The sequence below is a fragment of the Neoarthrinium moseri genome (genome assembly GCF_022829205.1).
Source record: "Neoarthrinium moseri strain CBS 164.80 chromosome Unknown scaffold31_Wmoseri_CBS_16480, whole genome shotgun sequence".
NCBI classification, from domain to species: Eukaryota; Fungi; Ascomycota; class Sordariomycetes; order Amphisphaeriales; family Apiosporaceae; genus Neoarthrinium; species Neoarthrinium moseri.
Genome location: NW_026055145.1, coordinates 331213 through 344262, shown reverse-complemented (window position 1 = coordinate 344262; position 13050 = coordinate 331213). Strand labels below are relative to the sequence as shown.

The following is a 13050-nucleotide window of genomic DNA, read 5'->3' as shown; positions in this document are numbered from 1 at the left end:
TCTTTATTTCCTTTTTTCCACCTAGAATGAAATAGTCAAGTTAACGAGGAGGCCTACTGGTTACGTTTCGTGCCATATTTGATAACTTCCATCTTACCATCGCGATGACATATGACGACTAGAACAGTACCATCATTCCCACAGCGAAAGAATTTCATTGCTGAGCCTTCAATCAAACGTGAATCGAGCCTGCAGATGATTCTCTCTTCCGTATGGTCGTAAGCACCATTCCGTGGCAACGGGTACTCTACCAGGCATGTCTTTCTCAGTGACTTTGGTTTTGCGATGACGAAGGAACGATCCCCATATATGCAGCATGCCCGAATATCGGAGACTGTAGGCCACAGTAGAGACGTGGAAAGCGTTGGTGAAATGTTATCGGTGATGGAACTTTCAGCGGAAAATGCCACGTATTTGCCGGCATCTGGAGAAAGGATACAGCCCATCGTCATGTCGTAAGGCAGCAGTTTCGCAAGGTGCAGTTTCTGATTTACTTCCTAGTACAAGATTAATCAGCTCAATACGGCTCTCCAATGAAAGCTCCTTCAAGGTGGGAAGTCATGCTTACACAGTCGTGGGACGTTTTGTGCTCCAGATGAATGACAAATGGCTTTATGATCCGGTAGCAAAGAAGCCACCCCTTACGTCCAGCTGCCCAAGCGTACAGAATATCGCCTTCCTCGTTGAATGCGATGTCTTCGAAGTAAGACTCGTCTTCAGGGATACCTGCTGCTGTGTAAAGTCTTTGGGTCTCACCCGGGGCTCTGCATAGAGATATTATTAGAGCTTCGACCAGACCAAAGTACGAGTCATTTTGTACGTACTCGATTTGGGATATAAGTAAGTTCTTCGAACTGATCACAGCCACAAATCCCTGGCATGATAAAGCAACTCTCTTCGGCGAATCAAAGTCCTTTAGTGAAGTCTGTAATAGGGTAGGAGGGGATCCACCGGCATCTTGGGGGAACACCCTATATACCCGGAGCTAATGCGGTGTCAGTCCCAACCATCGGGTAAGACATCTGTCAAGAAGCTGTTGGAATGCGCTTACCAAGGGCTCCCGGCTCCGCTTAGATTCACCCCAAACTACCAGATAATGTCCAGAAACAACAATACTTCTCCACTCGTTCTTGTCTCCAGTGGGTAAATCAACGCCTTCCGTAGGCTGAACAATGCGCTTCCCTTGGTAATCTGGGCGGAGTCTGAACATGTATACCTTGAATCTACTCAAATACGCAATCCAGAGCTGGCCGATGGCAACAGCCTTGGGACAGGAACGGGTGTTTATACCTGGTTCCCATGATTCTCGATACAACTCTGTTTTCGGTAGATCGATTTCAAGTGTGCTTTCAGCTAAGAGGGGGGTTGAGCGGGAGTAGGCAATTGGGCCTCCCGCAGCTCTCATGCCTGGCTGACTCATTGACGTGTGTCGAGTCGAGGACCCCTCTGGATCACTATCAACTCTCGAAGACCTAGGAGACAGTCCGTCGGAGTTTGTCCCTGTGGAGACGAAACTCTCTGCATTCATGCTGGCTAACTGTTCTGCGTTATCAACTGCCGTATTAACCAGATTGAACTGTATATCAGATGCTGCTGGAGCAATTGGCTTTGCATCTGAGCCACGTAGGCGAGGAAGTGGTTCCCGTTGAGCTTGATCAAATATACACATAGGGGGTTCTTCTTGTTGTATGAATCGGTGGACATGGTCGGAGACGTGATTGACATAATCCAGCAGTTGCGCTGCGTCTGGCCTGTGCTGAGGATCTACGACCAAAAGGCGTTTAACGCACCTTGTCCAGCAAGTAACGTAGCTGCGATCTGCACCCGCATGATGACAAAGGTCTTCCAGCCAGGTGACCACATTAGGCCGTACTTGGAAATCAGGACTTCCAGGACTCAAACCATTGTCGATCGGGCAGTAGAAGTTGTCATATGTACCTTCGCGACAATCAAAAATCAGCATGACTTGTTGAAACAGGTATAACTTTTGATAAAGCATAGGAAATGAGGGGAGAAATGAGAACCTGGGAGTCGCATACCAGGTCGTGTCCTCTCAAACTTCGTTAGATATGACGGTCCTCCTTCGGCGAAGGTAAGGACCTCGGAAAAGATTGCACCAAACGACCATATGTCGCTTTTCCTTCCCACCTTTGAAGACCCACCAGAAAGCCAACTCTTTTCGACCTCCGGTGCCTGATACGTGTTCTGCGGCCGCCGAGCTCCTGTATGCATCGTTTGTCTCTCTTGCACCCCTTTGTGGATCTTTTTGATAACTGATATTCCAAAATCAGCCAGCTTCCAGAACCCAACCGGCGCGCTATGCCCATCAAATAGTAGTATGTTATCTGGTTTGAGGTCCATATGAGCAAGGTAGACCAAATTTTGGTTTTCGCGAAATCCAGCATGAAGCCACTTCAATGCGTCGGCAATGGCAACACACTGCTCAAGCAGCGCTCCAGCCAGTTCGGCGGTGTGACTAGGAAGATCGGGAAATCGTTCTCTGAAAGTCTTTGGCTGTAGAGAGTACGTTTTCGAGCTGACTGCGGACTGTGCACGCAAGAACTGGTCAAGGTTTCCTAAGTCAGCTAAGGGAAGGATAATATAGTATTGCATATCCTGCTCGATAATGGTGTGATGGAGGGTGATTCGATACAAGTCGCCTGGCAGTGTCATTTTCACCCTGCACAATGTCTCTACCTCCCTTTGCGCATCTGTACGGCCTTCCTTAAATGACTTGACAGCAACTGCGTAGGGCTCATTCGGCTTCCAAGTAGCGTGGCCGTACATACTGCTTTGAACATACTCTGGTGGAATTCGGTAGAACTGTTGGATCAGTCAGCCTACGTAAGTGTACGAGAACGTTCGATTAAGTACTTCGATCAACCCATATCCTCCTCTTCTATCCTCTTCCGCCCGAAATTCAAACGGGAGCCGGACATGCGGGCCGATCTTTTGTGTATCACGCTGGATGCTGAAGTCAAGAACAGCTGGAACGAATCGGTGTTGGTCTATCCAAAACTTTTCCACGCGATGAGACTTGAACCCTAACCCTTTGAGTGTCTCCAAATCAAGCGGGAGGTGGTCGTCGATGAACCGTGCGCACGTGGTATCTGGAGGAGAGAAGATTCGGCTCTTGAAAGTTGAGAACCAGTCGTCATCTGGAATCTCAGCCCAAACAATGAAAGACAAGAAGCCTAGCAAGTGTTTCCATAGAAAGTCAATTTGTGAGTCAGTGAGTCTGTTGTCAAACAAGAGCTGTTGTAGACGCCTCTCTTTCCATATCGCCCTCAGGCTGGAATGACAGCAGAAGGCTCGCTCCCCGTCGTTGCCTCTCTTCATGGCATCTTGAATCTTGCCCGCGAGTTCATCAATGCATGATTTACGAAGGGACTTATGATCTTGTCCATCCATTCTGAGGACCAATTTGCTGCAAGAAGCAACTAGGGCCAGTGACGGTCCCAGGGTTGTCTCGATTGCCGTTGCAGCAAGTCGCGGGAGGCATTTCTTGGGTATGACACCGAAAAGCTGGTTTGGAAGTCGAACGAGGGTGGATCCGTGGTATTAGTTGGACGATTTGCCATCTGCACCCATTGTTTCGCAGGACATGTGAAGAGTTTGCCGTGTTGAACTTTTTGCACCAGGCATGGTAAAGGTAGAGTGCAAGATCCCGCCGGTCTTGGCTGTGCTGAAAGATATGCGGGACCCCGCGAACTCGATGCGGCGGATTTCTTGCCACAGCAGTGGTCAGGCGCGTACGTACAAAGAGATTACTGACCGAGAGGCAGTACATGCAGCTCTGCAGCAGCCTACGCAGCTGTGGCTGAGCTTGGACAGCCGTGGTAATTATGTTGTCTCACGGCGCAGCAACACCCCCTCCTTCCTTTTCACCTGACTGCTTGCCCGTTATCTTTTTGACTACGGTGTTGGGCCGGGGCCGATCAGCTTCGCCATGGTGGGGGGCCTGTACTGTGTCCTCCGTCTTACACACCTTCTGATTGCCAGAGGATTCAATCCCATCAACGCGCTGAATGAATCTGTTGGATTTGCAATTTTGAAAGCAAGGGGGGATTTGCGCTGACGAGTAACATCTGAGGTCAGATAAACCGCTAATTGTCTAAGATGTTGGTATGGCGAGTATATATCAATGCGGGTCTTGCATAGCAGAACACACATCAAACATTCGTGCTCCTCGTATGTATGTAGGTACCTGCAGGTAGAGTGCAACAGAGCGGGTGGGTGTGCTTCAGAAGCGCCTACTTCTGCGACTCGCCGCGAAGCACCTCCAGCTCTTGGTTACGGGGGTTTTCAACTCAAAATCCGGTTGGTACAATTGCGTGTCTTGGTCACAAGTCCTGACGCAGTGATTTCAAGCTTATATGATGGCTGTAGTTGGCACGAGGTCCGTCGCTACATCCTTGACTATGGTGCCATGAGTACTAGGCGATGGGGCTAACTAAGTTAAGAGACCAGTGGTCTTAGTAGCGCGAGGCTCTGAAGATGGTCGCCATCCATTTAAAACAGCAGGCTGTCCGTCAGCAGCATGATGCAACAAAACGCCGGCCACGCCGCTTCCCTACCTCAGCCACATCGCCACCGCCGGTGTGAGCTGCGCGCTAAAGCGGCTACCTTTCGGCACCAAAAGCGCTGGGCAAGCTCTAAACGCCACAAGTCCGTACAATGTTGCGAATGAATCCTGGAGCCTGTTTTTACACATGTTTATTCAAGTAGAGGTGGTCCATAGCAAATAGAAACTGATTCACCTTAAATATACTGCAATCAATCTTGCGAGAGCTCAACCGAGGTGCTCTCAGAATTGTGAACGTGAACCAGTTTCAGCACCGGGCGGGAACATCAGGGGCAGTCGTTTTAGCCAGACTGCAATTGACCCGTCCAAGACGAGGAGCCCATGGTAAAAAGTCTAGACTATTTAAATTATCGGCCAGACAGAAGTGACCACACGTGACGTGACGTGAAGGAACAGTTGACCAACAGAGTAACGTGGCTTGAGAAAAAGATGCCAAAGATTACTCTCGCACGATTCTTTGGCTTGGCCATTGACATCGAAATAGCAGTATGGAGCAGCGAATCCCACATATAGCAATCGTCAATCAGAGCCTGCAAAGACAAATTAGATCATGGGTTAGCCTCAAGAGCATTGAACTTGAAAGATGAAAGCTATACGAGGCGCTGAGTCCAGAATGTATATTCGACGTCATTCTCGATTACCAAAGAAATGGTTGCACCTGCCTGTAGAAAGACCGAGGACAGATTTTCGCTGAACTCAGTGTTTTAAATTGCCCCATTTGATGTTTTCATATAGCGCCACTTCTGCACACTTCTGAACATCAAGCCAGAAGTCACTCACTGCGTGGTGGTCTTTCTTGTCGATAACAGTCACTATTCAGAAGATTGTTCTCTAGAACTCCATAGATAGTAGATTCATCTCGCAAAAGTCGAGAGGTTAATGGACAAGGTGGCGCCGCATGCTGAAGCAGATGCTACCTCGAGTAATTACTTTCACGCGCACACACACACACATACATAACTTCCGTAACTTAGATCTAAACCGATGTGTTTACCTCCTGGCAGGACGAAGTCCTGCGAGTATGTTATGGTCACCCGACACGACAACGGTAGACCAAAGACCTGGAAGACAAGCTGTTGCAACCGTTCTAGATCGTGATGACGTTCCCAACGACAGCCAGATATCACTTTGAACATCCCTGTATTGTTGATGCTTAGATCAGGTTCAATGTTGCGCTCTTTGTACAAATTTCAGACAGCAGTCTAGCGTCGTCTACAACAAGATTCCTTATCGTTCAAACTTTCTCGAACTCGTTAATATCCAGTTATAAGAGCCGCCTTGGAACAGGTATCACCAATCTTCCCCAGTTTCTCCGCTCAACTGCATTGTGTATGACATTCATGAGGGTCGCCGGCTAGCCTTTGAGCCTCAACACCATGGTCAGGGACAACTCCTCAGCCGCGGACGACATCATCGTGCGGCTGTCAGCGCGGTCGAGCCGCAGAGCGTTTGTACTGCTGCAGCTTCTACCTGGGCACTGCAACTCACTTGAGACTCGCAAGTTGCTGTCCCACCAAGAAACTTCCTTCCTTCACCCAACATCATCATCAGCCTAGATGACATTCGGAGGGCTTGGATTCTTCCCAGTCGCAGCAGTACCATCACCAAATCCAGCGCCTATTGAAACATCACTGTTCAGGTATGTTATGTTTTCAGCCCTCATCAAAATTTTTCTTGGTCCAAACGCCGCCTTTGCAATCCCGCACAACACCTTTCCGTCGAATCAGTTGATCGACTTGGACCGACTGTGTTTGACCCGACCTTTCGGCACATTGACAGAACGAGGACGCCACACTTTCCCGTTCAGATCCCCGTATCCGGTTTCAATCTATACGATCCGTTGCCATACCTGGGTGACCTGAGCCCATTAACGACGGAGATGGGGAGTCAATGCTGTCTGTTTAACAGCCCCCTGCCGGGCCGCGCTGAAATATAGCGACTTGTTCTCGCTGGTATGACGATGTCGGCGGAAGGACTTCCTACGTCATGGTTATTCGGCTTTTTCAGGTAGTCTACTGGCAATTAGCACGTTTCTCGTCGGTTATGTTGGCCATCTTGGCGTTGTTTTTCATCCATCGTTTGGAGACCTCGACATCCCTCGCTACATTGTTGTGCTTCGTTTTGATCCTGAGAACACTTTTCCCCCATATACAAAACAACCTTCTCTCGCTTCTTGACGAGCTTCCCAGTATGGCGCATGATGAGGTCAATCAGGTAACGCCTGACACTTTCTTCTCGTCTGCCATCATCATCTTCGAGTTCAGAGTGGTAATGAGTAAAACCTGGCTTTACTAATCGAAAGATGTGTAATAGTGGACTGTGAAGATGTCTCATCTGTCCATCGCGGTCTTAGAGAACCTCTTGGAGCTGTCAGAGCTCGAGGTCGCCGATAAGGCAAGTCTCAGGGATGCCTTCAACGAGGCTTACGACGGAAAGCACGATGGTGAACTCGGTCGCCGCCTGCTCTTGTCGGTGAGTTCGACGTAAGGCCATGTAGCCCTCTCGATCCAATACTGAGCTCCCCCAACCAGATCAAAGAGTACTATGAGACACACGCCCATCTGACTATCCTCGAGAAGAATGTGCTCGGCAAGCTCATCAAAGCACTCCCCCAAATGCCGCCTACGGACAGAAAAGCCATCGGGGCACCCCCGGCTACGACTCAACTAGATGGCTTGTTTTCCGGTGACCTTGACGCTGCCAGTAATACTATCGGCCATTACAAGACAGTGCCGGCCGACCTCCTGCCCGACGTGGTAGGTTCACTATCACTTAAAGCCGGCGAAGTCACTGACAGTTTTGATAAGGATGACAAGCCTATGGTTCGCACAAAGTCGACCACTCGTCATACCCCGCCTCATGCTCGATCCTTGGTGACAGGCTCCAACCTTCCCAGTGGCTTGGAATCTTCGCATGTGCAGGCTTCCGGCCAGCAAGTTGACAACATCGTCCGTCTCCGCAGCCCCGGGGAGATCAAAGCTATGATAAAGCAGGCAGATGCAGAGTTCTACGAGCGTGAAGGCAGAAGTCCATCGAGCGAGTCATCCAGCACCGAGAATCCGGCCTCAACCCTAACCCAGGTACTTCACAGGGGTTTTCACAGCCCGGAAGAACCTTGGCCTAATGACCGACCCTCAGCAATATCCACTGCCAATATCCAGGATTCAGCGGCCAACTTCGCTGAGTACCAAGCCAAGTATCCCTTCGGCTCTAAGGTCATGATGAGCTCTGGTTGGGCCCCGCAAAGAGGCTTAGGTCCGGAAGGCAAGGGTATTATCGAACCTATCCAAGCAAAGCCCCAGACCGGGCTCGGCCTGGGACATCCCTATCGCCAAGACACTGCAAGCAAGTCTAGTTCGATTACGCATCGACAGCAAAAGATTGCTCAACAGTCTATGGGTGGTCGCCCTGTCACAAAGCATGGTAGGCAAGAAAAGGCTGACAATGATGGGAAGGATTGCAGTGGTGGCGATTGGGAGGAGGCATTCAAGGATGACCCATATGGCCACAAGTGGAACCCGGACAAGCGACATTCTCACTTCGCAAAGAACGGCTGGTAGATTTTACAATTACTACGGAAAAATCCAGCATGCTGTGCTCAAAAAAAACATAAAGGAACACAAGAACAAACGAGGAAGCACGAGAATTTCCTTGATTGCCTTCCAGGACTGAGTTTAATCCAGTGCTATGCCCTCAATCGATTGATCCTGAGAGGTAGATTCATAGGCATCCCATGGGGGCTTGATCAATTCTGTGCGCAGACTTTCGATGCATTTCCACCATGTAGCTAATGGAAATCGTGAGATATAGGCTTAGGAGAGATCCTGTACACGTGGTAATGGTCTGTCTATCTATGGTTAAAGCGAACGCCGAGTAGCATGACCTGATGACTAACTAGTCTACGCATACCAAACAGTGACCCATAATCATTATACTGGCACGCTTATTTCACAGGCTCGGAGTCAGCGCTTCTTCAGGTGTTGTCAATAGTATGTATGGCCATGGACCCGTCTTAAGTGCAACGCTTCATGGTCAGCATCTCTAATCCCTAGCACCAAAGTCGGGCTATTCCACGACCAGACTTGCCCAACTCAGGCCGTGTGGGCTGCCCAAGCTCCAACAAGTAATAAAAGCGTTAGGGGGGACTCTGAGATTTCCAGGGATTTCAATTCTAATACGATTTTAAGACAAAAGGCTTACGGGCTAGTCTCATACCCCAGTCAAATGAACAACTTTAGGGTTCGCTATCCACTTAGATTATCCTCGAGCTATAACTCTTTTGTACTCCAGTTATTATTTCCGCTTTAACCAGTCAAGCATCTGCCGGCGAGAATTCCAACTATCAACCCCAGGCGGCGACTACCGGCTGACAGACCATAGACATTGTGGCATTGAAGTCCGCATCCCGGTAGCGGCCTGGGCTGGTCTTTCTCCCTTGGCTTGTGGGGCGATGGAGTCGTTGAAGAGCCAATTTCTGAAATCATCCGGGCAGCCTGGACTACTGATCTGGCCACATAGATCCACTTTCTTGTACAGGGCATACTTCGAGCTAGATGGTGAGGTTCCAACGGCTTTCGACGCCGCTAGTGAACGTTAAACGGGACATGCCATCGACCCCCGACGTGAAGGGGAGCAGTTGAGGGCTTGATGAAAACAGACGGGGTTTGATCAAGGCCTTTCTGGGGGCCATTTCGGTGGTCTGTGGTCGATACCACGAAGAATTGGACATAACAGTCTGGAAGGAGCTTTACTATGACAGACAAAAGGATTTGTATAGGGGTATCTCAAGCTATATGTTACGGATGGATGAATATATACATGGAACGTTGCAAAGGCTCAAAGAGCGTCTCGTGGCTAGGTGCGCTCATTCAATGGGCAACACCAATAACCTTGCTCTTGCTGTAGACCTTTGCTGGGGCTCTATGGTCCTCACTGTCCGAGTCTGGTCCAGCCTCGGAGTAAAATACGTTGTACTCATCAGTCCTGACAATGGTGGCAAGCTCAGTGTCGTTTTCATGGCTCTTCTGGATGATTTCTTCAATGGAGTCCGAGTAGTCCCTCCTGGGCGTCTGCACAGCGACCGAACTCTTCACTGTTGTGTTGTGGCCGTACTTTTGGCCCGCAGCTCCGCCCCGACTTCCATGGCCGTATGTCTTTCCTAGTTTGGTCATGGCACCGCGCCAAGCTCCCGCAAGCCAGGCATCCATCACTGGAAGAGAGATGGTGATGATGCCGACGCAGACGTCCAGCGCTGTCCAGATAAGGAGCTCCGTGTAGTCCCACATAATGTCAGTGGTAAAGTCGGCACGCAGCTGTCTTAGCAGGCCACAGACCACAGCGACCAATCCAACACCCCACATGATAAAAAGCCTCCTCTTCTTCCCGCGGTCCATACGTACAGTCCAGAGAATTACCATCGGCGATAAAAGTAGAATGGTGCCCTGTACCACATGGGTAATGTTTAGAATCTTGCTCTGAATGGCTGTTGGTAGACATGTAGCTGCAGTCTCCAGTTGTCCAGAGTAAAGTTTATCCCACTGACTTTGAGCAGGGTTGCAAGTAAAGATTTCCCAGAAGATTGCCGCGCTAATATAGACGAAGAGAGTGAAGAGAAAGAAGTCGCAAAACCACCTCCAGAATATAGAGCTTCGATCTGCCAATCTGCGAATGAAGAGTGTAAGGGAAACCTTGACGAGTCCGACGGTAACGTAGAAAATCGGCTTGTCGATCACTCCGTAGTAGTTGAAAACATTGTAATCTTCGTATGTAGCGTCCCAGATGTGATTGCCACCACCTCGAGTAGCCATGATGATTTGGCACACGGTGTAGGTAATACCCATAGCCTAGGAACCGTATCAGTTAGCATGGTGGGTAAAGGCACGCAGCCAAAGGATGTTCAGCGCTAAACACGACGAAGGGCGAGATCACTTACAGCAGCAGCAATCGTGGCCCAGTCATCAGCGCCGAAGCGCATCTGCGACATGGAGGCTCTGAGGAATAGTCTCGTACCCGTTGAGAGCACAATGGCTATTATTACAATGCTCAGGCCTGTAATAATCCCCGGCGTCTTGGATGTATAGGTGTAGTCATCGTACGGTTTCTTGGCCGCTCGTGTGTATCCCAAAGCTGGATCGACCTTGCCGAGTCCGACACCACGCAAGAAACCGCGGACGATGTAATAATCACGCTCAGTATTTGGTGGCTGGCCTATGAAGGCCGACGTTGAAGTCGACATGGCAAGCGATGATAATACCAGGAACAGCAATAGCCAGCGACGATCTTCATCGGTGTCGTAGTTGACTGGGTCTGGTGGCCATCAAATACTCCTCGAGAATCGCCGGCTGGGGTGGATTCCAGACTTTCGGTTATCGCCAGTTATGCTGCTTTGCCAGGAGCACACAAGCGACGCACATTCCTGGTTCTGCCAGGCTTTGGAAGTCGAATGATATGTAAAGGTTAATTGAGGAATTTTCAAGTCGACTCCATCCGCGGAACTCACCCCTGGCAACCCAAAATCTTGCGAATTAGATGCGGATTAGTTCGCAGGCCGCGAATTGACAACCTGCCGTGTTACGCAGCACGATCAGGGTGGACCAAAGGAGACGGACCACCTGTAACATTTCGGAGCATGTGTACTCGAAGCAATGGTTGATTTCGGCGACCCGCAATGCAAGCAGGACCTCTGCTCCGTACCAGGAAACGTAATTCTAGGGTGCGTATCAAGGGTGTTTTTAGTGAGGGTTGTCACCATGCCTGGGTGCTGGGGGTCTCGTTTTCGCAAACTTACCAGCCAATAAGAGGGCCTGGCTTCGTAGTCTCCTTTGCACTGAGGACGCCTGCATTCAGCGACAGCCGTAGATCAAGTTTGGTGCTCAGGAATCCCGAGAGACAGGCTTCCAATGCAGTTCGGCTTATCTATCGTTGCTGGCATGCTTGACACGGCGCGCTTGACAGCACGGGATATTGTTCCATAGAGCAGAGAAGGAGCTAAGCGAGCCGTACTACCGGAGCTCTGGAACCAGTCACAATGCCTGCAACCACACTCCTGCATCACGCCACATGGGGGTACAAAATTGGACCAACGTCGAGGTTTTATTAACAAGCCCCTGCCGTGTCTATGCACTGTTAGCTACCAGGATGGTCCCTGTTGACACATCAGCTACATCTAGACCGAATGTTCAAGTCTCGCCAGTATCTCTCTAACATTCGTCGGCCGCTGTGTAATCCGCACCCCGAATTGCAATCCAGAAATCGGGTGTCCGCACTGCATTGCCGACGTAGGAAAGTATACGTTATCGTTCGGCGATGGCAACTTCGTTTCAAGTCAAATCTAGCTAGTATCGGGTGAAAAAGTGGCACTGGTTCGATTGTCCCACTCGTCCAACTGCCTACGTACGGAGATCACATCTAGAACAGTTAGTCTTGAGCATAAGAGGAGTAAATTTCGTATTGTCTGTGCAAAAGGAATCTGGATGGATCCACTAGAGAGTGTGGAACTTGCGGCCCGACTCCGCCCAGGTGTGGGATAACGCCTTCCCCAAGCTCCTCTCCATAGAATGGGAAATCTTCCGACAGAGTGACTTGTTAACGCGACTTCGTTCGTCGCCAGTTGATCACTGCCTGGTTGGTGTAAGGTTATGGATTTAAGTCGATCGTTAACAGATCTTATTATCTAGCTCTCAGAGATCTGACAGCAGATCAGTCTCCAAATTTCGACTTGTCACAACAGCCATCGTGGCACACCTTAAGTGATTTTCCCACTGTGGGTATCGAGGTCCTGATTTAGGTTTCTTTCCCAGTGGAATATCAGCGGGTTTCAACACCCCGCCATTTTCTCCTTATCTTGCAGAGCATTTCGAACAGCCTCCGCAGTGAGGAATCTTTAAAATTTTCCATTCTCTCGGCTGAAGGTCTAGCTTCAAATGTGTCAACAACAGCCCATTTCTCCGTCCCTGGCTATCGTGGGCTTCAAGCCTCTCCACTTGGGACATGTGTTTTCCCAGAATAGACCGAGTTGCCAGGATCCAATTCTTATTGCAGATTTGCGTTTGATAGTTGCTAAAATTCTGAGCCAACCCTGGGGGGCAGGATTTCCACTGGAATATTCCAAGTGGTCGCAGTGTCTAGGCTCTTTTCAGCATCCAGCCTACTCCACGCATGCGAATTGTTGTCCTTATTGAATCTGGAAGTTATGTCGTCAGGCAGCAAATTTTCCGAGGCGGGAGACGGGGAAATTTGACCAAGACTCCTATCGGACCCGCCGTCCCGTTAGTCGGCTGGGGTAGGCCCTGGCCGACTACTGGTGGTCGCTCGTTATGGAGGCCAGCCGCCAACAATCGGACGGTTTCTGGCCGAGTTCTGGTCCCTGCCATAGGTTCTGGGCGGTGTCCCTCGTAGGGCTACGAGCTGCACTTCCCATCAGGTAGGTAGTTCGTTGATTCTAGTGATCTGTTTAGTGGTTTTCA

General features: G+C 49.9%; 3 protein-coding genes across 3 annotated transcripts; 1 reads left to right on the top strand and 2 right to left on the bottom strand.

Moving 5' to 3' along the window:
- Positions 1 to 53: 53 nt before the first annotated feature.
- JN550_007865 (uncharacterized protein) lies at positions 54 to 3411 on the bottom strand (the record flags this gene model as incomplete). Its single annotated transcript, XM_049319763.1, has 6 exons — positions 54 to 497; positions 569 to 764; positions 825 to 985; positions 1052 to 1938; positions 2040 to 2823; positions 2875 to 3411. The coding sequence occupies 6 exons, from the start codon at positions 3409 to 3411 to the stop codon at positions 54 to 56; spliced, it is 3009 nt and encodes a 1002-aa protein (XP_049170221.1).
- A 3364-nt stretch (positions 3412 to 6775) lies between these two features.
- On the top strand, positions 6776 to 8145 carry JN550_007864 (uncharacterized protein; the record flags this gene model as incomplete). The annotated part of the gene is made up of 3 exons (XM_049319762.1): positions 6776 to 6853; positions 6899 to 7057; positions 7117 to 8145. The coding sequence occupies 3 exons, from the start codon at positions 6776 to 6778 to the stop codon at positions 8143 to 8145; spliced, it is 1266 nt and encodes a 421-aa protein (XP_049170220.1).
- A 1308-nt stretch (positions 8146 to 9453) lies between these two features.
- Positions 9454 to 10820, bottom strand: JN550_007863 (uncharacterized protein; the record flags this gene model as incomplete). The annotated part of the gene is made up of 2 exons (XM_049319761.1): positions 9454 to 10428; positions 10518 to 10820. 2 exons carry the CDS (start codon positions 10818 to 10820, stop codon positions 9454 to 9456), a joined length of 1278 nt encoding a protein of 425 aa, XP_049170219.1.
- Positions 10821 to 13050: the final 2230 nt, after the last annotated feature.